Genomic DNA, 25,453 nt, shown 5'->3' with positions numbered 1-25,453 from the left:
TCTCTATTTGTTCCCAAAGTCCATCCTCACTCAGCTTATCTCAGCCTTTGTTTTAAACTCAATCTGCCCTTTCTTTATTATGCATTATTTGTATTAGTTTTCAGCCTTATTTAAACCAGCGTGATCAAACCATATCCTGAATACGACTACATCCTCTCTTCTACTTCAGCAAACTGCCTTTTGTACCCTATAATATGTTTTGCCTAATGGTGTCTCACTTATTTGCCTTTTAGCCACCCTGTCTACAGATGCATTATCCTTTACTCCCACATGTGTGGTTACCAATCAAAAATCTGCATCTATTCCCAGTCTCCAAATTCCAAACAAACACAGCACTTTGCATGGCCTCACTTCTTCCACCCACTAAGATTAACAATTGCTGCATTCATCTCAATACACAATACATAAGTGTGAAATGGAGGACCTAAAAACACATAAAAATTTGCCAGTGACACTTTGAACAACTTGCAGATCCTAGAAGGCCTTACCTGCTGAACTTTTACAGGCTGTAACAATGACAGGGATTTCAGTATTAAAAGGTAAATGAAGCATTTACTGATCAGCTCGCTGGTCTCTCAAAAGATCTGTCACTGCTGTGCCAACATTCAAAAGCATGACTCTAGCCCACTGTAAAAAGATAAAAGAGTGTCTTATTTCACTTTCCATACAATCTTTCAATGATGCTAAAATCAGTGTAAACTTCAGAAAGTAGTCAAGGGGGACCAATGCATACTGGATTATAGGGACTTTTTTGACATCAGACTTAAAGTAAAGGATCTGAATACTTCTTTCCTGCAGATCTTAGAAGGCCCAATCTACCCGCTGAACTTTACCTGCACATCTGTTCTTACATAAGCACTTCTCATAATGAAAACACATAAATAATAACACATAAATTGGCCATCTTGATATCATTGGCTGTTTCCAACTAGTTGCACTTTGTTGCAGAAAGTATTTTTGGACAGGCCTGTGAAATAAGAATGAAAAAATGTTGCAGCTGCAGACCACATGAATGTGGTTGGAAAGAGATGATGAGGGTGAAGAAAGTTCATAGTGGTATTTTATCAATATACTGCACTTCACCCAAACTTTTTTCCCAGCAGAGCCACCAGCCTACGCATCTGCCATAGTACGGAATCAACCCACTGGAAATGTCAATTGAATCAAACTTTAATATTTTTGATTTAATATGTCGTTATCTGCATGACCTTTGTGGATAATCCTTCTCTATTTGTCATGATTATCTTCCATGGAAAGTCTAGAACGACCCTGCAGGAAATCACACCACCCTCAGTATAAATTCTTAACAACGTTCTCACGCAAATTCCAGATTTTTGTCATTTATACTGAAGAACAGCCATAGAAACTCTACTGCAATTTGCCTCTGAAGCTGATCAAGTTGCACTGCCAGGAGCACTGTTTAACTATCAGCATAATTATATATAATAACATACATAACATGTATACACCACTGCATGCAGTGTCGTATGTTTACTAACCACACACACATCCTCTCTCTCAGCAGGTCTATTTGTTAGGAAAATGACAATAAGAAAAAGACAATTAGTTAAAAATAAATACAAAAATTCAGAATAAGGTCACATTGCATTGTTTTATTTACATTCATTTTAAAGGTCTTTACATATCCTCCATGAACTGAGGGATAATTCAAGTATTAACATTATTTCACGCAGAGCAATGTATAAACACAAGGAAAGCACATTTGAACTCAAACATACATAAACTCCACAGTATTTGAATATTAACATTCCTTTATGAAAAACATTCAGCAGAATAAATATGTAACATTACAAAGACACTTGAAATACCTCTACTTTTACTCTGGAGCTCCCTCTGATGACTATAATGATGCATCTCAGTTCTTCCACATTTGTCACTGTGCAATTTATTTATTTTTTTTACCTTCAAAGCTGCTGAGAATGAGGCTGAGAAATAAAACCAAACAATACTATCAATACTGTGTTCATATGTGGCCACGAGTTCCAAAATAAGGTTAGAATAATAAGGAATGTTCACTTATTTTAAGTAAGCGGGAGAAAATTTGTGATATTTTGTGCAAAATCATAGCATTAGCTAGCATCCATTTGTCAGCTCAGGCTGAATCAGTGAAACATTTCTACAGTGGACCAGCCGAGAAATGTCACAACCGCTAATCTTATGTGATCGACTCTACCACAAAGTTCGTTCCTTCCACAAGCTTCTGTGCGGATCTGTCTTTCAAAATGTCTGCCAGGTATAAATGACCTGCTGATAAATTACATCCACAAAATACTGTATTAGTTTTTATTGCATCTCAAACTTGGTTGACTTCATTCTTCTCTAGGCTGGGGAAGGAGGTGGGCTCCCAGCGGCCTAACACATTACCACCAAGGCCTGCCTGGCACTTGGCAATGAGGTAGATCTTGCGGAGGACGGTGCGGCGCAGCAGAATGTAGACCCAGGGGTCGAGAATCTGGTTCCAAGTGGCCAGCCTTACACCCATCACCATCAGGGTTTTATAGTTGGGCAGGTCCTCCCCAATAGATCCTGCGTAGGAGCGAATCACGGACATCAGGCCAAAGATCTGCAGGCATGAAACATGTGCTTGAAATGCATAATTCTGCATCAAGAAAGAGCAAAAACACTGTACTGAGAGTAACACTAAAATAATAGCAAAGCAGGTCTTAAAGTGATTTTTTTTCACCATCCAAAACATGGATGTTCTAGATAAGCTTTCCATAACAAGATCAAATATCAAGTGAGGGGGAGCAACACTGCATGTTAGTACTTAATCACATGCATGTTTAGACACAAGACAGTTTCAATGGTAACAAACGTCCATTGTGTGAATTCTCTAAACTAAAGAGGCAATCGGTGCATGCTCACACAACATCTGGAGGAGCAGCTGTTGTAACAACAGAGAGGGAACAAACACAAGCAGCGGGGAGACTGTTCATGTGCCCAAAGGACGATAGAGTCAATAATCAGAGGAAGACATGGTGATTGTGTTCAAGCTCAAGGTACTGATCTGCCCACCTGTGCTCAAAGGAACAGACTGTCTGAAATCAATGTTTGTTTGAAGATCTTCTCTTCCTGTTGACTGAACACTGGATGCATTATCATTATTACTGTTTTCCTGAACTGCCATTTATTTGAACTGATATTTGTTTCAGATCCATTTCTTTGACTATTATTGTTCCCCTGGCAAAGTCAAGTGGAAAAAGAAAATGCATGAGAAATAAAGAAACTGACCAGAAATTGGTCCTTACCAGTGTGATGATACATGCATATTACTAAATTTAGTTACTACAAACCATAGAGTCTTATTTAAACAGTCAACAATTTTATAATTTGTTTCTAATTTGAAACATATATTAAGTGACATAATATTGTGAAAAAAAACTCCAAAAATAGTTATATTTCCACAAATGTGACAAGTAATAAAGTAAATATATGCACATCTATACAGGTGGTTTCAGTCACCCTGGTCAGAAGTTAGGCTGGGAATTACAAACTGTCCCCAAACTATATGCACCAAAAAGAAAGCTGAGAATAGTCCTGCTCCAACAGGCGCAACAAAGCTGACAAGACAGGGAGGGAATCTGTACAGTGCACTGTCCTGAGGAGATCTCTGATCACGCAGCATAAGTGAAAACACGTGTGTGTGTGAATTACTGATGTGGAAAGGCCATCTCATGATGACTTGGCTGTGCACTTCACTCTCACTGTACTTCCCAATACTCACCAGCAGAGGGCTCCAGCAGATACATGAGGTGACCATGATGCCGACCAGCTGCACTACCATTTCGATGTCGTGGGACTTGGCTGAGTGATGTGAGCCGGGCTGCCTCCTGAGCCGAGCCAGCACCAACGTCAGGCCGCTAATGGTGTTACACACCAGGGCCACAGCTAGAGAGGTCAGACCTAGTCCGGAGAACAGCGCCACAAACGCCACATCCACCTCCTCAGTGTCACTGAGCACGTTAATGAAACACCAGGTCCCTGGGTTCTGATAAGTGTAAGAGCCCAGCTGGAAGCACGGCAGCATGGCCACGCACAGAGCTGCCAGCCAGATGACTGACAGGCAGATCTTTGTGCGGGTTTTGGTGACCAGCGATGAGTGCAGCAGCGGCTTAGTGACACCCAAACACCGCTCAGCAGCCATGGCACAGCCCATGAAGAGTGGGCACAGTCCAAAAAACACCATGCTGCCACCCAGGAACTGACACATGCTATCGGAGGAGTTGAAGTCCTTTGGGTGAACACCTCCGGACAGGTAGAGCCGGAGAACCAGGGCACCAGGTATCACGTGGCCAATGAAATCCGTGACCACCAGTGAAGTAGCAAACAGAAGGAATGTGGCTTTGGTGCGCCGGCGCTGCTGGGAGTATGCATTGACGAGGATGAAGAGGGCCACAATGTTGGAGATGATGCCCAGTGTCATGGACAGTATGACGACAATGACGCCACTGGTGGTGGGCTGCACCAAGCTGAGGTTTCCCGGCTGTGACAGACCCTCGACAGACACCCTGGGCTCCACATTCCCTGCACTGACATTAGAGAAGTGAGGGAGGAGCGGGGAGGATGAAGAGTTGTAGTGATTCAAAGCTAACATCACTGAACCCTGAAGGTCAAGAGGTCCATGGTGAAGCGTGTCTGCAAGAGAAAGGAGACCAAATTTGCATCTCGCAAATGGGCTGTTGACCTGATCATCTGCACATTTACACATTCACATGCATCTGCATAAACAAGTGAAGACACATAATGAATTGAGATGTCTCCATGTAGACAAAAATGACATGAATCATATGCTGTGACTGCAGTCACCAGAACTGTTGTGTTGTTGTGATGTTAGTACTCTCCGCCAACATCAACGAGAAGACAAATGAGAGAATATTTTCTGATGTTCCACATGCAGGAAGCACTGAGGCTGTGGAGCTAATGAGCCAACACCATAGTGACAGACTTAATCTATAGTAATCTCCACTCCTGTTTTTGTCATCTAAATAATTACTGGGATTTCACCCAGAATGAGTTAAGAATTGTCTGAGGGCCTCCGTTGCTGATACATCATGTAATATCTCAACTCTGATTACATTGGACTCCAGTGTGATGTAGATCACCACAGAAAACCCAACAGCTGATCGTGACACACCGTGTTATATCAGAATAAGGTCGTCTTGTTATTCTGATCCAAAATAAAAGCTTTCGGTATCGCCCATTCATAATTACTCTCTAAACACCTTGACAGCTGGGGAGGAAGTTTGCACTTTGTGGAAACCGTACTGTGTAGTGTGGAAGCATGTATGAAAAAGAAAATTATGTTCATATCTGTGAATCTATTTAAGTTGTTTTCTTTAATAAAAAAAAATCAAATAATTTTCAAACATTTTAACAAATATGCAATCCATCCAGCTTTAAGTATGGTCAATCGCTCTTAGTGGAAAAGTCTACTTTAGTATTATTTTTTATTATTTGATCTGCTTGAGTATTATTTTTTATTATTTGATCTACTTGAGTATTATTTTTTATTATTTGATCTTAAACGAAAAGGCTCACCACTGCATAGTTCAAATATCCTTCTTAGTCCAATTCAGCGGCAAAAGATAAAAACAAAAAAACAAAAAACAGTTATCCAGAGATGCTCCACAACAATTTCAGCAAAGTCCCCAAACAGATGAAAATATGTCTTTTTTCTTAAGAACAAAAATCCTGTTTTTCTCTGATAAAGTCCAGGGTGCCGACGTCCTTTGCGGAGTGTATTGTAAGTGTCAAAGCGCCCTGCTGCTTCATGGTTATAAAGGCTTTCCACTGACACTGAAATACCAAGACGCGGTTTTATATGTCGTCTTCAGTGTGTGTGGGCGTCTCTGCTGCTGTGCGCCCCCACACTTCACGTCTCATCCCTCCGCCGCACTTTGTGTCGCTTGTGTTTACATGAACTGCTCGGTCCAGTGAGCACACCTCAACACGGTGTTACTCACTTTATACGTGTCACATATATTCCTTTGAAATCATCTCAAATAGGCAGCACGTTGTGTAGGCTACACAGATTTACATGGCTGTTTGTCAGCTTGCTAACTTGGCCAAAATGTTTAAATGTGCTCACTTCAGCTCGTGGATTTTACTTGTTTTAGTGGTTAAGGCATTTGTTTTCTTGTGTTTTCTTTGTTCTCTGCAGTCTGGATGGATATGAACAGATTGGGTGTCATAGCTTACATTTTTTTGCAGTTTAATGCGCAACTGTGTGCTCAAAATAACCTCTGAGGTATCAGCTATCCAGACAGATCCAGTACATGGTGGATATGCTGTTTATCAGTCTGCTGTTAAAAGGATTTTCTGTTTCATTCCTCTGAAGACAAGTCCTCATCGGTACAGGAAGGTCTATTATTTAGACTTGAATAAAAAGATTAGACGTGCATTTATATTTTGACCTTCTGAAAAGTATGGAAAAGTCTTATTTTTGTATCTAAACAGATTGTGTTGCATGTAAACATCAGAATAAATTTGTCTTATTATTCTGATTCCAAACAAAAACATACCTCGTCCATGCCCACACAATTGAACAGTTTGTGAGATAAACTCACATGAAAATGATAGAAAATTCATATTCCTCCTCATGAAAGATCCAGATGTTCCTCAAGGACTGCAAATGTTTTTACAGCTGCATTAAGGGAAACCTGGTATTTTTTTCCCTTCTTTCTGAAAGACACTGAGAGGGAAACAGTGTGTGTCTGATTTGGATCCTCTGGCTACATGATGTGTACAGGTGGTCATGTTTGTTTAAATTAAAGAACTTGGAGCCCGGCAGGAGTCGTACTTACACAAGTTGTGGTTTGGTAAACGGTGTTAAAACAACATCTCAAAACACATACTAGCAGCTGTCAGCTAAATTCTTTTATCAACATGCTAACTTGTTGACAACAACAATACTAATTTGGGGATATTTTGTTCACCGTTTTTAAAATCACATTAGCATACGAATTTTCTGCTAATCAGCATGAAATGTCTGCAGCTGAGGCTGATGGGAGCTCATAGATCTTGAAGATGATGCTAGATGAAAAGTTAAGGGATCACCTAAGTTATTCTGAGGAACATCACTATCTGTGTCAGGTCGTCAAAACATTTCACTCAAAATGTCAACCTCATGGTGGAGCTACAGGAAAATTAAAGAGCTCATCAAAGGCATGATTGGACCCCCATGAATCTTAACACAAAATCTTCCAGTTTTGTAGCTGTAAAGGAATTTCATCCAAAATCCAATCTTTTCTGCACGTCTCTGTACTGTGCACGTCTCTGTGTCTTTCTTCCACCATTTTGCTCTCTATTGTGCAATAAAGCTAAAAAAAGAAAGTCAGGAAATCATCAAAATGATTAGAATTCACTCTCATTTCAAGGTAATAGATCGCTAAGATATTTGAGTCAGAAGTCAGTCATGGACTGACAGACCAAATGACTGGATTAGAAATAATTTTAGAACGGAACCTGATTCCAAATTCATTTTGGCTTGTATTCTTCTAAAGACATACAGTCAAAACAGAGGCTGCTGATTGTGAGTTTATACACATTCGATTCTGACCAGACTGTTGTTTATTTCAAAGCCCACAGGAGCAATTGAGATTCAGATTCAGAGCAGACATGGCAAATTGATATGTCAGTGCTGAATTAGATTGTTGTCTATTATAATGGTTTCATATATCATATTAGCACAGAATAGACATGTCTCAGTGTGTGCTGATCTTGGACTAAAGAGCCAATAATTTATGTCTGATTGTCTTCCTTTCCTGGTGCCCATTTAGACTCTAAGTGCAACAATCAAGCGCTTGGCTGCCATGTGTGTTTTTCCTTCAGCTCTGAAAGGAGACCCTGTTGCTCCCATTTTCCTCATCAGTTCCTCTCACAAAGGGTGCCATTTGGCCTCTGAAGACCATTGGCTCTTCCAATACTAAGTCTGGAGTTTATAGGCTGGAGGCCGCCTCTACACCCGTTCCCCTTACTCTGACCACAGACAGAAAAACCCTCGGACTGCATACCTGATGATCTTTAAAAACACTGAGATGGAGGAGCCCTTTAGGCTGGGAAAGTTCAGAGTAACAGCTCTGTCTTTTTTGGAGTCTGAAATGTAATATTGAAGAAACAGCATAAAAAGAGTTTTCTTGTTGCATGTGCACACAAGTATTCCATCTTGGCTTCACGACACTAAACTAACCACAGCTGTTCAACGGTTCTTTGCAGCACCCATTTTGCCAAAACCTTCTGCAGAGCACATGGCTGTATGTCAGAAAGATTGAGTATTTCTTACCATTTGAGCAGCTTTGAAGCTGACAGGACTTTGATTTGCCAATAACTGTGCTCTCTCTCATGTATGAAAAAGTTTTTTTTTTTTTATAATTTTTTCATTTATTTATTTATTTTATTACAGCAAGGACATTCGAGCCCATGACAGTTAATTTTTACAACTGCAGTATGTTTGTTTCAGTCAAACAATTTGACACCATGTAAATGCATTTGGTGTGGCAACAGGTCAGGTCATGTGATATTTTAAGGAGATGCTGGCTATTATGATTGGAAAGCCGCACACTATCAAGTCTGGGCGCCTCAGACACGACATGCCAGAAAACAGTGCAACATTTGCATGAGAATATTCAGCCAAGGAGACAAACCAGCTGTCAAAGACAGAAACAAGTTCAACCACTTTTCTCTGATGAATATCTGTATTGCAAATTGTTTAAAAACTGCTGTCTGACTGTCTAGCTGGAATCGAGAGGTCATTTCTAATATTCAGTTACTGTTTTGACCACTGTATGTCTCCAAAAATGTGCAACCATGCTGTTTTATTGTTGAGCAGGAGTTACTGAGAAGAGGCAATAGCAGGACCTCCTCAGTAACAATAAATACCTTACATCAGCAATGAAAATAATCCTAAATTACATGTCACAAGAAATACTTAGAAGCACAAGCCAAGAACAGAAGTTTCATCTGACTGTCTGTTCAGCCCCCTGCAGTGACATGATGTGGAAAAAACCAAAAGCTTCAAAGTTTCAAATGGATTTATTAAACTGAGAGTCCTGGAGTGCCTTTGTTCTGATCTGATCTTTTAAATTGTTTAAAGTGTGAAATATAATCTGGAAAAGTGATTAAAATCTGAAAAGTAAAAGCACTCAGTGCGTGTAAAATAATTTGTAAAATAAATAGGGACCAAAGCTGTCAGATGAATGTTGTAGAATAAAATGTCATGTAGTGAGGAAGGAGAAAGTTGCATAAAACCAGTAACTTTCCTCAAATTTGTTTATGAGTCCAGACATTCATGGTCACCAGGGGGTGAAGTCCACTAACTTAACTTTTTTTTATCACACTGACCTGTCCTCTGGCACCACTGTGAAGATGACATCTTTGATTATGTCTGAAATGTTTCCATCGCTATTGGATGGACTGCCATAAAAGGGAGCTCACACATTTTTGGTCCCCTGTGGACGACCTGAAATAACAGGTGAACGCCTGAATTTTCCTCTAGCGCCATCATCATGTCCCAGTTTAAGTTGGACTTACACATTGGATTATGATGAAATACAACTTTGTGTTAATTAGCTATACTAAGACGGTTAACATGGTGAAGATTACCTGCCAAACCTCAGCATGTCAGCATTGTCTTTTTAATGCAGCATCACAAACCACTCTCTGTCACTTTATCAGAGGTGTAAAGAAGAAATAGATACCACTTAGTCTGCATATCACTGCAACATAATAGGAGAAAGTAGAGATTAGGTTATATCTCCCAGTTTAAAGCTGTCATCAGATATTAAAGTCACACACACAGGTGAGTGGAGAATGATTATGAAGTTTGCATGGCTCAATACTCACAAATGCTGGACCCATTATTCATAACAAATCAACAGTTTTACTTCTGCTATTGATACACAGTTGTCAAATGAAGTCTATGAAGTCAAATGAAATTTCTTACCGTATGATGTCTGTTCCTCTATTACAAATCTATCACCATGTTGAATCCCCTGCACGTCCTTGAAGGCATTCAAATCAATGACAGTGGCTGGTCTAGGATCTGACTGTAGTGTGCACAGTAAATGTGTGTGTGTGGTGTTTGTCTATCTGAAACACCCTCAAGCCACAACACGAGATTAGTGTGAATTCCTTTCTTTATCTCTGTTTCTTTCACCATATAAACAGTTTGACCCTCTGGCCAATAAGGCAAAATAAGACAGCAAAGACAATGACTTAACACAAGGCATCAGTGTTATCTGCCTCCACAGTGGATGACACTGATAAAGGGCTTTCTGCAACGGAACAGTAACTGGATACTAGCAAAGCCAACACAATGAGCCTGTTTTGGAAAAATTTATGATCTCTATCAGGATTTAATTGTTGGGGTTTGAAAGTTGGAAAGGATAGAGGTGCTGCACTAAATGTACAAAGTAGAAACGACTAAAAAGCAATACAGTGATTTGGACGGCAGCCTCTATGGCTATTCAAACACATGGCATGCATGCTGCACAAGTTAAGTGTGTCTCCACTGCTTAGCCTGCTTTAGACATTAATTTTCTTCTTCATTCATTCATTCTAAAATGTCCACCACTTATTCCCACAACAGCTCTCAGTTTGTAATAAATCAGACAAAAGCTTTGTGCTACTAGTTATGCCTCTGCACTGGCAGTAGACATGGATGTAAACTGCAGCTTGACTGGTGCATGGAGGCGCACAGTTAAAAGGCAACAGTTCTAGTTTTATGGATATGATATATTAATTTCTTAACTTTGGAAGCAGCACACATTTGAGTGGTAAAACTTGAGCGTCAGTCTTTTAAAAAACACATGGTTAGTTGCACTTTATGAGCAAAACATTCAGAGCTCCCTGCATTCCAATTTTGGTAAATGCTCAGGCGGCACATCCAAGTTTATAGGAAGAACACTATGACTGAAAGAATGTTAACTTATTTCTTTTTGCAGTTCAACTTTAGTGTCATGATGTAATTCATGGGCTGGAAAGCCTGCAGGTGCCAGAAAATACATCCAGTACTGGATCCCCTGACAGTTTTTCAACCAAACGTAGTTCTGAGAAGTGAAGCTTTCAAGATGTACTTCCTGTTGTCTTTGCAAATAGTAAAACTGTAACATTTCTGTGGGTTTTTTCCTCATAAATCTTTGTCCCAGTGAACACCAGTGACAGTTTTCCATATCAGTGTTTGATGGTCTAAATAGAGCAAATTCTACCCATATTGCCTTGGCCAAACTAAACCCATGTTTAGTCATTATTGGAAATAAATCCTTAAAGGGACTCCGTCTGACTCCAGCTGTGTTGGCTTGGGGTATGGTTTAAATTGGATTGTTATTTGCCTAGACACAGAATGCATGAATGGCAATGGAAAACATAAATTCTGTTTTGAAGGTCATCTTTTCTCGCCCCACTTGATAAATGTGACATTCATATTCCCATTCCAGATTCCAATTTAAAACAAAGTAGAGTAAAAACAAATGCATATTAGAGGCCTTTAGCCAGTTCAACAGAGAGATAAGCAGAAACCTATCAGGGGAAGACTCAACACATCTGAGCATGGTGAATGGCCTGACCCATGACAGCTCCCACCTTCATACCTCATGGCTCGTGTGCTCAGTGACTTTGCTGATGTCTGCGATAATAAAAGCGAAGGACTCGCCTCCATGTAGTGATTAATGAGAGGCCCTGTCAGGGTGAATAAAAGAGGGGAAGTGGTAATTAAAATGGGTCTGCAGCACAGTGAGATTTAAGAACCACAGCCTGCTAATCAAATCAGCAGAGATGTTATTAATAGTAGATGGTGGCACAAGCATCCAACCACCCATCAACCCACATGCACACAGACAAGCTAGTCCTCCATCACATATTCCGTCAGTCACACAAAATAAACCTTTTACCTAGCACCACCAACTTGTGCTTACCCCCACAAACAATGTGTTAATCTGTTCAGCCTGATCTAATTTCAGGCTATTTGCAAAGGCATTATTTACTTAGTAGCCTGCTGTTATATGGTTACAAAGAGAAGAGAATGCTATAAATTTTATTGGATTGAGATTAATCCAAACTGCTCTTTTCTATAGCTCACAATCCAGATGATCACAGTTCTGTTATTTTCTGTCTTAAAAATAAATGTCACTGTTTAACATTTTGGGAAATACTTTCTTGCACAGAGTTAGATGAAAAGATTGATACTACGCTTACATATGTACAGTAAATATGAAGCTACATCCAACAAACTGTTAGCTTAGCATAAAACTGGAAAAAACAGCTAGCCTGCTTCCCTTTAAAGGTAACATTTCTCCTTCAAGTACTTCTAAAGCTCACTAAATAACAAATCTTTTTGGTTTAAACTCGATAAGAAGCGACTTCTGTTGCAAATTTACCACTGAATGGATGGAATTGGTGTTTGCTGGTTCACTAGCTAGTTCAGTCAGTCAAGTGAAACAAACTAGCATGAAGGATGGAAACTTAATGTAGCGCAGCCACACAGAAGCTATTTGTAAGCTGTCTTGTGATGAATGGCACTGAACTGTCAGTCCACAAGTAAAATTCTCTACTTGCTTGTGTCACAATTTGCATGGATTCAGCTGCTTATCCTCAAGCTGTTAAAATAATCAAAGAACCACAGTGCTGAATCAAGTTTTCAGGCTTTACATTAAGCTATGATAACCGGCTGCGGGCTTTAACTTTTGGCAAGAAAGTGAATAAGTGCATCTCCAAAAGTTCTTAAGATATTCCTTTAAATTCCAGATTGCTTTGATCATTTGATCATTTGATCATGAGCAATTTGCTCAGTGGAGCTTGTAACTAATGAAAGATCTGTATCAGTACAGACTAACCAATAAGAGAAGCTTAAAGAACAAAACACAGTATCTAATGAAGACAAACTGAATCGAGCCTGAAAAAACCAAACTGCTGATCCACAGAGCCATATGCTGGTGAGTATTGCCAGGAACCGAAACAAAGACCATTAGTGTCTGTTTTCTCCTTTTCAGTTCCTGACTTGTGCTACCAAAGCAAGTGAGAAACATTCTAATGAATTGCTGAATGGTATTAAATAGCGCGAAAATGTGATGAGATTTTCTTCCCTGTTTAGCTCTCTGACTGGAAGACCAGATGTTTTCCCACTTCATGTTTCATCTGTCAAAACCAAGCCATGGAAAATACGTGAGCAGACTGATAAAGGAAAAGAAATAATTTTCGACCACGCTCAATTAAACTGTGGCCATTTGCACCACACATTTTTTCACTTTTCCTCTTGATTCTAAATATAAATTCAGATGTTCAGCATTTTTTTTTGTCTGCTATGATCCTCATACTGTGAAGACAATTCTCTCTGATCATTTAGGAAACATAAAGTTTTATATAAGTAACCATGCCATTAACAGTTAAACATTTAGTGCACCTACTTTACTGAAGCTCTTTATTGTAGGTTAGATTGATTTAATAATGGCAGGTTTTATTAATTTTATTAATAAATAAATAAAAGTGAGCAGTTTGGAAATAGACCGATGGTTATTGATCTAGTAGCAATTAACCTTAGAGGCTGAGGGAGCACAATAAAACGTTAATGTCACTCTTTAAAACTGCTCTGCACAATAAGAGATTTACAGTACCAACAATAATTGGAGCAGCTGCAGCTTTGTGTTAGTTGGGATTTTGAAGCCATCCATGTCTCACTACACCTCCTACCCTCGATTTCAATTGTCAGTCTCACATGATGAAATGTCAGTGGCAGTTTGTTGTAGCTTGAGGGGTGAAATCAATGGGATTCTGTCAGTGAGGTTTTCCTGATTAGGAAAAGGCTTGTGAAAGCTCATGGACACTTGCTCCTTACTACTTCCCCTGTATTTGTCTTCAGCCTGGATGTTATGCAGGGCTGAGTGTACAGTATGACAGATTTAGTGCAGGCCACATGCAGCTGTGTGATGCTGTGGGAGTCGGTGTAAACAGATGGACAGATAACTCACTCTTGAGCTTAAAACCTCTACTGTGATCATGATACTCAACTTAGTCAGCATTGTTCTGTACCCCGAGGTACATACTGTACTTTGGTGACACAGCGAAAGTAACATGCCAGCTCAGTCATTTTGGTAATACTGCTGATAGCAATCACGCTGTGTTTAACTTCAGTCTGACCTTCTCTGCTTTACTCACAGATTAATAGAAATATTAAACAAGCTAGGATCTCAGAGGGGCTCGAAACTCTAATGACTCTAATAAACCAGAATCTGAATCAGCCTTATTGGACAGGTATGTGTACAGGTGAACATAAACCTTATTACTATTACCTTAAACCTATTACTGAATGATTAAAAGTTACTTGGTGTCAGCAACTTTTAAACTGGGGCATTGCAGTAAAACTACCAGTTCAATGAACATGATTTATGTAGAAAAAATAACAAACAAAAGAGTTTGCAGACGCTATTGTGCTGATCTTTATTTGGCTGAAATTTGACTAGGATCCTTATTTTATTAGTTTCTTCCCTGAGCTTGATAAATGATTAATATAGGTATACAGCAGATGCAGTTATTGCTTAGCTTTATATTTGACAATCTACATGTATGTGTGTAACACATGTATATAAGTATATAAAATATAATATATAATTAATGCAATACATATTTCATCAAATAAAGGTCAAAATTGATTCTTAATTGGACTGAGGCATTTTTAATACTTGAAAAATAAATCATCAGATAAGTTAACCCAAGACATTTGTTGTTATAGTATAAATAGAAACATTAACACCACTATTATTAGTATGTGTAAGCAGTATTTAATCAACTTGTAAATTGTTTATAACACACTATAAGGTAAGGTATAAAAATTTTTGCAAGTGTTTATTTTTTTTTGTTTATTTTTTTTGTCAACAACAAGCATTTGTAAGTGGTGTAAGAAAAGTTAATGAATCATTGACAACACAGTATAACAAAGCTGTAATGTCCTTGTATCTGCTTTAAACTGCAACAAACTGCAACATGTTAATTTACTAGGATCGGTACACACATACTTAGTCTTTTCCTGAAACAAATCGGTACAATAATCAATCCATCCACTAATCATAACTTGAGGGACTCGAGTGTGAATAGTATTTTTCTTTACTGTACTGTGTACAGCTGCAGGTATTTGTTTCCTGTGTATTTATTCTTTTTGAATGCTCATCCTTCCCTTATTCTTGCATGCTTTGCACCCTCTATATCCTGTTTGCTGCTGTAACATTGTAATTTCCCAGTAATGGGAATAATAAAGGATTATCTTATCTTATCTTATCTTATCTTATCTTATCTTATCTTATCTTATCTTATCTTATCTTATCTTATCTTATCTTATCTTATCTTATTTAGGATGTGGCAAGACTGAATCAAACGGTGAACGGTCTTCCAACTGGATCCCAAAGCAGATGACCACATCTGGCATACAGTGAAACTGGAGTTTTCCGGGCCCCTGGTTTGCTGGACTCCAGAGGTAGATTTCACTTTTACCTATTTGGTAATCCAGCCTGAGTAAAACCCCAAATGACAACATATCTCACACACACTGAGCCTTGATCCCACAGCAAATCCACAGTCCCTGCTCAGGCTGGGGTTCCTGTGGGCAGATAAATATGGTCTGAAGTGTGATTGGTGGACCACAGCTGAACTGCATCACATCTGTTTCCAGAAACCACAAACTTTTTCCAAATTGCTGTCTTACCTTCCATCGTGTTTGTAGTAAAACTACATCACCTTCACTTACCAGACTGGTCAGCGCTCCATGTTCTCTTTATTTTATGTACAACAAAGTTGATACAACTTCTTCTGCAATTCATGCATCCTTGGAACATTTGATGTAATTCATTTTGATTCATCGTTGTTTTTGCTGTCATTCCTTTGACTGATGTTCTCTCATTTACCTCTGGTGATTTAATGCACATCTTCATTGCATGTGGTACAATGTGATTAAACTCTTATGTCATTGTTGTTTATTCTATATCCTCTTTGTGCCTTATGTTGTATTTATATATTACACGTATATATTCTAAGTTTTATTGTATAGTATATTCATTGTTAAATAATGTACATCCATTTTTGTTTGTGTTTTCAAAAACTCTACACAAACCAGACTACAGGCAGTTAAACTCCTCAATTCATCCTCCACACTCTCATAGGACAGTACTGTTTTCATGAGTATTTATGCATCCTTTTTTGTGAATAGTATAAAGAGATAACAACTTGCTTTTTTATTAGTGGGTTTACTTTAGATTTTTGACATTTAGGTCATAGCTTCACAGTATGTGTACTGTCCTTGGGAGTGAGAAATTTTATTCAACCCCTGTTTTTATTATTGTGTTTCCACAGGGTCAAGAACTAAAGAGATAAAAAAAAAAAAATCTGTAAGAAACAAGTTTTACAAGCCAAAAGGAGACACTTTAATTGGTGGTTGGATGTTTCTATAAAAAGGTTTTACAGTGGGAACAATATGTCATGCAGGGAATTAGGAGTGATGAGAGATAACACTAATATTTAACCTGTAAAAACTGATCTAGTCATAAAATTGTTTACTTTAAATGTCAATATTCATCTCATTGTTTTCACATAATCCTGTTTTAAAGTCTGATGTTGTTCATGAAACATCTAAGGCCCAAATGTCAGGTAGGACCTCCTTAATTTTAAATGTTTTCCTGTTGGCAAGTGCTCAAACACACACACACACGCACGCACATGCACACACACACACACACACACACACACATATTCAGAGTACAAAGAAACACACACACACCTTTAATTGACATTTGGAATGGTTCAGAGAACATTTGGTCTGTTTATTTGTCTCTACATGGCCTGAAATAGCTTCTGCCAAATTACTGCCATACCGACTCTGAAGGGCAGGATCTTTATGGAAAAACATGAAGGAAGGTGTAAAAGTGTGTGCATGTGTGTGTGTGTATGAATGGGGGTTGTATGTTGCACAATTCCAGACTTTTGAGATTCACCCCTGATTGTGAAAATTATTATATTTTAAAACACTTCTTGCCAAGAGTTAGATGAGAAAATTCATACATCATACCAAATTTCGCCTTCGGCATCAATAAAGTCTCATCTTATTTCATCTCATCTTATCTCATCTTATCTTATCTCATCTTATCTGTCCTTTAAATACTTTAAATACTTGTTCATTAGTAAACTGTAGAGGTGCTGGTAAGTGAATTTTGGACAGGCTAACTGTTTCCCCCAGATTGCAGTGTTTGTCCTAAACTAAACTGACCATCTGCCAATGGTTACTCATTTATCAGCTTATTCATTAGTTTATTTGTTACAGGCAATGCAAAAACCAAACAAACATAGTTGCACAGAGGGTTTCTAACCAAGCCTGTGTTCCTGGTTGTACTTTTCTACTTTTAAAAGGTCATAAAATATCATCAGTAACAATGATGAACAAGCGTGTTGCGCCTCCCTGCAGTTGCAGTTCGCTGATCTCCTTGTAGCAGTTCTATTGACGTTTGTTTTTGTGAAACGCAAACAAAGTATAGCTGGAGTGAGAGTGTTATCACATTTGAAAATCAATTAGATTAAAGAAGAAGTCATAACTGATTAACTTGTATATATCTTTTTTTTAATATAAATTGTACTATGCTACCATTTCATATGTTTTTGATCCATTATTTTAAGTGCTTGTTAATATGTGAGGGGTTTGACTGGTGACTGTGAAGCCTGACTCCATACAGTAACACAATAGGACTAATGTGAAAATATCATTGTCTGCATGAACAACTGAGCTGCCTTGAGGGGAATGTGAACTAAAACAGTAACAGCAAACATGTTTGCTGTTATTGTCTTTCATAATTTTTTAACTTGTTTATCAAATTTGAGTTGGGATCCCAAAACATCACCTTAAAAATTGAAATCATTGAGTTCTGCGGCATCCTCTTGATCTATTTCGATTGCATTTTCAACCAGTGAAATTAAAGGTACTAAATTTGTGGAGAAGCATGTCATGGTGGTCAAAAGCCTACTGAAGAATTACTGCTCCTCCTTTTCAACACAAACCCAACTTCTGTGAACTCAAAGTGGATCCACTGACAATAAAAAATTAGTCAGCATATAGAAAATACTAAAAAGTCAAAACAGTTTACTAAGTCAATAAAATAGAAGCATGGATGTGCTTCAATAGGATATTTTACTCTGTAGCTACTTAATGTATCGTACATGTGTGTTACCACTAAGTTACAAAATGTCACTGTGCCCTGGCGTTCTCAAACACTAAATCCAAACCACGTTTGGCACAGGTTGCTACTCACCAAAACCACTCTGAGCCAATCACTGTTATTTCCATGTGAGGTTAGAACAAGACTCATTTTATATGGTTAAGAAGTTGTTTCAGCTCAGCTTAACTCTGGGCTTTTAGTCATAAAATTGTAGTACTATAATAAGCAACAAATTAAATAAAAAATCTTAAAGTACTCAAATACATTTTCCCGTTTGTCAGGATAAATACAATATTTGGGTGGAAAACGGGCGGCACAGTGGTGCAGTGGTTAGCGCTGTCGCCTCATAGCAAGAGGGTTCCAGGTTCGAATCCCGGTCTGGGCCCTTCTATGTGGAGTTTGCATGTTCTCCCTGTGCCTGCGTGGGTTTTCTCCGGGTACTCCGGCTTCCTCCCACAATACCAAAAACATGCACATTAGGTTAATTGGCTACTCTAAATTGCCCCTAGGTGTGAGTGTGAGAGTGTGTGGTTGTTTGTCTTTGTGTGTTGGCCCTGCGATTGACTGGCGACCAGTCCAGGGTGTACCCCGCCTCTCGCCCGTAGTCAGCTGGGATAGGCTCCAGCTCCCCCGCGACCCTGACGGATAAGCGGTATAGAAAATGGATGGATGGATGGGTGGAAAACTAGGGTGTTTTTTTTTTAAACTCAAAAGTTTGGATTCAGATTTGTCAAAGCACAGAGTGGTGAGCCAGTTTTAAAAACATCTGGAACTAATAATACTTATGAGTTCCGACAAGATCTGAGAAAGATTTGTGATTTTACACATATCTCACATACTGTGAGCAGGGGTCAGTGAAACTTAATGCAACTTCAATGTAACTACTTAATGTAGTTTCAAAAAACATGAACGTTCTTGATTCATAGTCCCTGATGAAGATAAACGATGTCTTAGATGACTATATGAGTGTAACTCCAGCGATATGTTTAACCCAGTCTGAGATGACCTTACCTTCCCCTTCTGGTTGTTTGGACTGGAGGCTGGGACCTGTCTTAAGCTATAGATTATTTTATGAATAGTCTTGGAGGATTTCACTGCAGCAGTCACATTATTTATTCCATGTTATCGAGGAAAAATAGATTCTTTGTTACACCAAAGTGTATCTTTTGCATTTTTTTGGTATATTTTGTAAGATGGCCAGTAATAGTGTTATCCAATTGTAATGATAGATCTCCTGACTTTTTAGAAGAAACAAACCAAACGAGCCATCTTGGTATGCAAGGGAATATACAAATGAAATAAAGCCTACATAAAAAATGGAAAATTTGGTTTCAAGCAAGCTACAAGACCAAAAGAACAAGAATGCAGGAAAAAAGCACATCTGTATTGCTGACTGTCTTGGTCAGAAGTAGCCAACAGATGTTGGGTGTGATGATGGGTGTGATTGTTGTTGTCCAAATGAAATGCAACCAGTGGCTTGTCAGGCGCCAGCTTTCTGCCAGAACATGATATCATCCCTGTTATCATCCTTACTACTGAATGAGCCCTTGTAATGAATCTGGCCTTGCTGAAATGTGTCCTTGCTGAAGTCCAAATGAATGGAAATAATTTGCAACAACAAAGATGCCATCTAAAAAAAAAGATGCAGTCCAAATAATTTGGACCTATTTTTTTCCCCCTCAATCAGTCGTTACATTTAACCTTAGGGGGAAGGTGAACAACAATTAAGTATCATGACTTCATCAGATCACCCAGGATGCTTGCATCAAACCGCAAATCCTAATGGAGAAAAGAGAGAATTTTGAATCTATTAATAACTTTGTATATAAAATGTGTGTTATTTCAATCACCTGTGTTATGATGATTCCTTAAGTATCAAGGTCTTCTCTGTTTAGAACAAAGATTTGTAAGTAAGATAAGATTCCATCATTGTCATTTTACTGTAAGTGTAGTTATATTAACTACTAATGTTTCTTTTGGAAACACTGAAGAGAACATTGGTGGCTCAGGGTTTAATAGTTCCTGTGTGCCAGCTGTCAGTGTGCAATTCTCTGTGATGTTCAAGCCTGTTCGAAGTAGGTCAAATGCTTGTATTTCGTTTGACACAAGTGGAACAAAACAGTCTGAGTTTCTGTTAAATGGACAATGTGTTGGCATGGAAATTCATTCACTGCAGCTGATTAATTGCTGCTGGATAGAGTATGGCTGAATGCAGGAATGACTGGAAGTCAGTGCAGTAGAAAAGGTCAACATACAGTGACATCTTCCATCCAAACTGCATTAAACTCTGTTCCTTTTCCGATAGTTTCTTTAAAAATTCTAGCTAACAACACATGTTCTTAATAGGGTAATGGTTGTTCTCTGGGCAATGTTGAAATAAACACCAAAGAAACCCAAAATATAATTCTCAAAAACTGGAACTGAAAGATCTTTACTTTGGCATTTAGGAGCCTTTTAAACTCAGCTGTGTAATATGCATCTGGACACCATTACAACACTTTCCTGCCAGACAAAAAACACTTTTTCTTTTGAACTTGGGTCCATATTTTTGCTCTGGCTTTCAGTGCTGGAAATGTGGAGTGTGAAAAAAATAAAATAAAATAGATAAAAAACAGTCATGGAGGGCAAACCCTCCTTGTAATCAGTCAGGGCTATCACAGCATGAAATGATGCAGCTAAAATCAGTATTTCTATATGTTATTGTGTCTGTCTGGTTTTATTTGAAAATCTGGAATCTAAACTAATACTGGGAGATGAATGAATTTGCAACAGTTACAACAAATCAGGAAATGGAGTTGGTTTCTGTCCCTTGTCTATCAATTGTGAAATCTATACTTATACAATAGGTGTCACATTGGAAAACTGAACAAACCTGAAGACCATAACACATTTGTCCTTCTAAACTGACCGCTGGCTAAACCCGTCACCAGAATAATAATTGTATAATCCTCAAAAGTATATCTGAGACTTGCAGACGGAAAGTTTTGAATTTCTCCATAACCCTCTCCATGGAATGAATTACATGCATTTATCTGCACCAATGTCAGCTGCAATCATTAGCATGTCTGGCTAACTACCTTTAGCAACCCAGGACTAAGCACATCATTAACATGAGCTTGTGGGGCCACAGGTTGCAATAAAAAAGTGCCTTTAACAACTGGCACAACCACTCAGAGGGCGGCACGGTGGAGCAGCGGTTAGCACTGTCGCCTCACAGCAAGAGGCCCCCCCGCCAACCCTAATGGAAAAATGTATAGAAAATGGATGGATTTCTCCCCTTTGTAGAGGCCAGCCCTTGAAGAGTTTATGCTAACATTAGCAGCTCTGTCCTGCCTTTTTTTTTGGGGGGGGGGGGCATTCACACATTAGCATGATATTAGCTCTCAAAACCCTTCTGAAAACATTGCCCCAGTTAAACTGACATGCAGCTGTGCAGCAGGTGCAACAGGGGTACAACACACAGTTTGCTCGCTTTGTTCTGTCTTACTGGGAATTTTTAGTCCCTTGTAATCACAACTAAAATATTTCACCCCCCAGGCAGGAGCACTGCAGTGTATTTCTCCAACACACTGATGACTCTGACCCAAGGATTCGGCACTCCACAGGCTTTTGAAATGCTTGAACACATGCATCACAGATCCTAGTGGAGAGAAAGAGAGAGGAAAGAAGCAAAGAGGAAAAAGGGGTGATGCAAATTATCATGGATGTTAGTATATTACGTTCTTTTTGGCGTTTTGTCCAACATATTGGCTGCACTCTCTATTCTGTTTCTGAACAACCCACATGAGATCTGCAGTATCGCAACTTCAGATCATGTTCTCCCTCTGTTTCTGTGAGCTCTTGTTGGAATTAGTCTGGGTGGGTCAGTTTTTATAAATCATTGCACATCCATATTTTTAGTTTTCACAGGTGGGCAGGTGCAGAATGTCCTGAAGTGGTCATTGTGTGATTTCTGGGAGGAAATTCCATGAGCAAATTAAGGCTACACCAAAAACACTGTCTATATGTGGGCCAGAAATGGGGCGGTTGTACTTTCCAGCTAGAGGATATGATTTAATAAACCCCTCCGTGTTGATGTGTTGACTGATCTCTGTGTAGTGTGGGTGGAGAGGACACTGGAACACTGAACTGGCGTCCTCCAGTCACAAACAGAGTGTACGGGGACTGCTGGCTGACTTCCATGACCGTCTATAAAAAGCTCATGAGAGATTTGAAGGGTAGCAGCTAAAGATGCATCACACAGACACATGCGGAGGAGTGTATGTGTGCATGTGTGTGTGTGTGGGTGTGTGACAGAGGTGACACTTTCGGCAAATGAGACTGATTGACCTGTTAGTACATGAATACATTTCGTTTGAACACACAAGGTTCCTTTTTCCTTTGACACAATTAATGCAAAGTCCTTTCTTGCCTGAGTCATAAGTTACCCTCCACCAGCATGCTGCCAATATAGCTCTGACGTCAGGGAATAAACAAGATTCATCATGAAAAGGTCATTAGTGTCGATCTGCAACCTCAGGGAGATTTATGCAATGCCATCAACTACAATTTAAATTGTAATTATCTTTGGTATGAATTAGCATGTCCCTGTGAGTTGGTGTCTATATGGATTGTTTGTTTATTCATGTCACAGTTGGTGTTCGAAATAAAACTGTTGATGGAAAAATGCTTCAGACTGAAAGCTTATTGGAGCACTCAAATGTCACACCAGAGTGTTTTGAACACGTTTTTTGCAACTTGAACATGCTTTGATTTTTTTAGGGATCTCCCACTGAGGGCGATCTCCACAGAGAACAGACGAGGAACATGGTGAGGCAAATCAAAGAGGAGAATGAACAATCCGTTATGAAACAACATGAGTCAACTGCTGTTCCGAAGCCAAACTCTGCCCCCTCCCTCAGTGGGATCAAGACGAGGCAGACAGCTACGTTAGCCTGCACACACTACTAGGCATCAGTATAAACAGCACAGAAATAAAATCATACAGGGAGCTTTTACAGATTTTGGTCGCTCCCCAATATTTTTAGTTCCATATTTGGAGCTTGCACTGCCCTGCTTAGCATCACAGCATGGTGGAGGAGTCATGTGTTTACGTGACACAATGAAGAGTCACTGAATGTTATCTATGAACTCCAAATGTATACTTTCACTGCTGTATGCAGCAAATGATGTGAGACTTACAAATATGTCACGCAAGGTGGTTACTGTTCAGCAAAGTACATCTGATGTTTAATTCTGTCTAAAGTGATTTATCTGATATATTATGAATAGTCCTGCATACTTTTTAGTGTGCAAGATTGCACTGATGTTTTGATTTTGAGTTTGTTATATTTCGCTTCAAAATAAATCAGTGTTACATTTTGAATAAGGAGAAAACTACATTTTGTATGTATTACGTATACACTACAATGTACATTTAGAATACTGAATTGGTATTCATGTCAATCTTAGGCAGCCTCAAAATAAGCCGCCTGTGTGTATGTTACTTGTTCTTGTTGCCTGACTCACAATTCATCAGTTGAGTCTGGATCATCTCGACTGGCTTTACCGACTTTCAGATGAACCATTCCAACGTGTTGATGAGCGAAAAAGGCAAAACTATCACAGTTTAAATAATCACTACCCGCAAAAGTACGGTATGACTTTCCTGGAATTTATTTCCATTAGTTGTCTGAGTCAAAGCAACACTGACTCTGTTGAATAAAAGGCTCTCACTTTGCATCAGTTACAGGAAGAAACTTCACAGTACATAACACAGCTCTGAGGAATTTAATCCACAAAGTGTAAATGGCAGGACATCATACTGTTTGTCGACCCAGATATAAATATCATCATCATCAACAAGTTGGACCCAGTCTGAAAAAGACCTGGAAAAACAAATCTGTAGCAATTAACTGAATTGGTTTCTTAATCATTATGTGTCATTATAGTTGTCTCTGCTTTCAACAGACGTACCCTTCACACACTTCAGTTTCTCTTCTTAACTTCCACCATCAATGTCCTCTTTGATCACTTCTCCTCCGCCATAATTTGCACAGAGGCTAAACAACGAGCAATTAAGCCAAGGCAACCAAACACAAGGGATAATCTCCCTGAAGGGATGTTTTTGGGACTGGGAGTGATATGTTCATTTTGTATGTCTTACACCTAATAACATTCTGTTTCCCACATTACAGGGGCCTCACTGGTTTGGCACATACTTTGTTTGGCCGAGGTGCTCCTCCATAATGAGCAGAGCTACAGTGTCCAGTTACAGTATCTTACCCGGTTAAAAGTGGTTCATGTAAGGTTGTACAGTGCTGGGAGGGGAGGGGAGGCTTTTCACTGAACTATTAGTAGTGGGTGGAAATCCAGGGATTTTGGTGATTGGCTTTGAACTTCAAAGATCTCTCAGCTCATTCATCTGAAATGTAGTATTTCGCACTGGGTGTGGTTAATGTACAACCATGAGTAAATCAGGAGTCCTTGATTCAGAGCTGCACACGGGTCCTGGAAAATGTCAAGGATTAGAAGATATTTATTGTGTCACAGTTGCTGGGACCTCTTGGGGCTAAAAGTATCTGACAACACATCAGTTTATATGGTTAACTTGGCACTGTTAACAACCGTTAACAAGAATTATATGAAGTATAGATGACTAGTGCCTATATTCAACACACAAGTTGGGTGGATTTGAGTCTCTACAGTCCCTAAATATTCAAAACTGTTATAAAAGAGCAAAGCACAGGATCACCTGAAACCCCTTCCTGTGATACTTATCTATATTTAAGTGTTTTTTCCATCTACTCAAAGAACCAATCTTTTCTTTTCTCTATATTTCATGGGAGTATGAATATGAATGTGAGTCATATTGCATCTATCCATCTGTGTTAGTGCTGTCAACTGGCAGGCCACCCTGCTTCTGTCTAATGCCACTTGCCTTTGTACAGTAAATATGTCAACATCAACCCTGGCTATGATCTGTAAATGCAGGTACAAGTTCATATTCCAAATTCAAAGCAGAAAACAAACCATTTAGGGGCTATTTGCACAACTAATTTAAGAAATTCTGTTTTGGTATCCTGTAGTTTGCTCAGTATTATCCTTTCCAGTGAGAGAAATAAGGCAACCAAAGCCTTAGTTGTACACAAACACTCCTGAGAATTAACATACAACAACTGCAATTGCGTACATGGGTTCCACTTAAATGAAAATGGGCAGAGTGGCTGGCTGTGTTTGTTAAATCCCTCTCTGCAGTTAACAGCTATTGGCCT

General features: G+C 39.0%; 1 protein-coding gene across 1 annotated transcript; it reads right to left on the bottom strand.

The window, feature by feature from the left end:
- Positions 1 to 1,598: 1,598 nt before the first annotated feature.
- On the bottom strand, positions 1,599 to 6,691 carry ptger1a (prostaglandin E receptor 1a (subtype EP1)). Its single transcript, XM_046404349.1, has 3 exons — positions 5,560 to 6,691; positions 3,746 to 4,656; positions 1,599 to 2,584 (listed from the first exon to the last, which is right to left on the bottom strand). Exons 2-3 carry the CDS (start codon positions 4,613 to 4,615, stop codon positions 2,315 to 2,317), a joined length of 1,140 nt encoding a protein of 379 aa, XP_046260305.1. The 5' UTR covers positions 4,616 to 4,656; positions 5,560 to 6,691; the 3' UTR covers positions 1,599 to 2,314.
- Positions 6,692 to 25,453: the final 18,762 nt, after the last annotated feature.

Source organism: Scatophagus argus, chromosome 2, assembly GCF_020382885.2.
Source record: "Scatophagus argus isolate fScaArg1 chromosome 2, fScaArg1.pri, whole genome shotgun sequence".
NCBI lineage: Eukaryota > Metazoa > Chordata > Actinopteri > Scatophagidae > Scatophagus > Scatophagus argus.
Note: the sequence above shows the minus strand (reverse complement) of the source record. Positions and strands in the feature narration are given on the sequence as shown.

Bases quoted from the DNA above. Each gene is read 5' to 3' on its own strand.
- ptger1a (XM_046404349.1), bottom strand. From the start codon at position 4,615: ATGTTAGCTTTGAATCACTACAACTCTTCATCCTCCCCGCTCCTCCCT. The intron at 2,585-3,745 runs GTGAGTATTGGG...TCATGCCTGCAG, and splicing joins TCTGCTGGAGCCCTCTGCTG to ATCTTTGGCCTGATGTCCGT.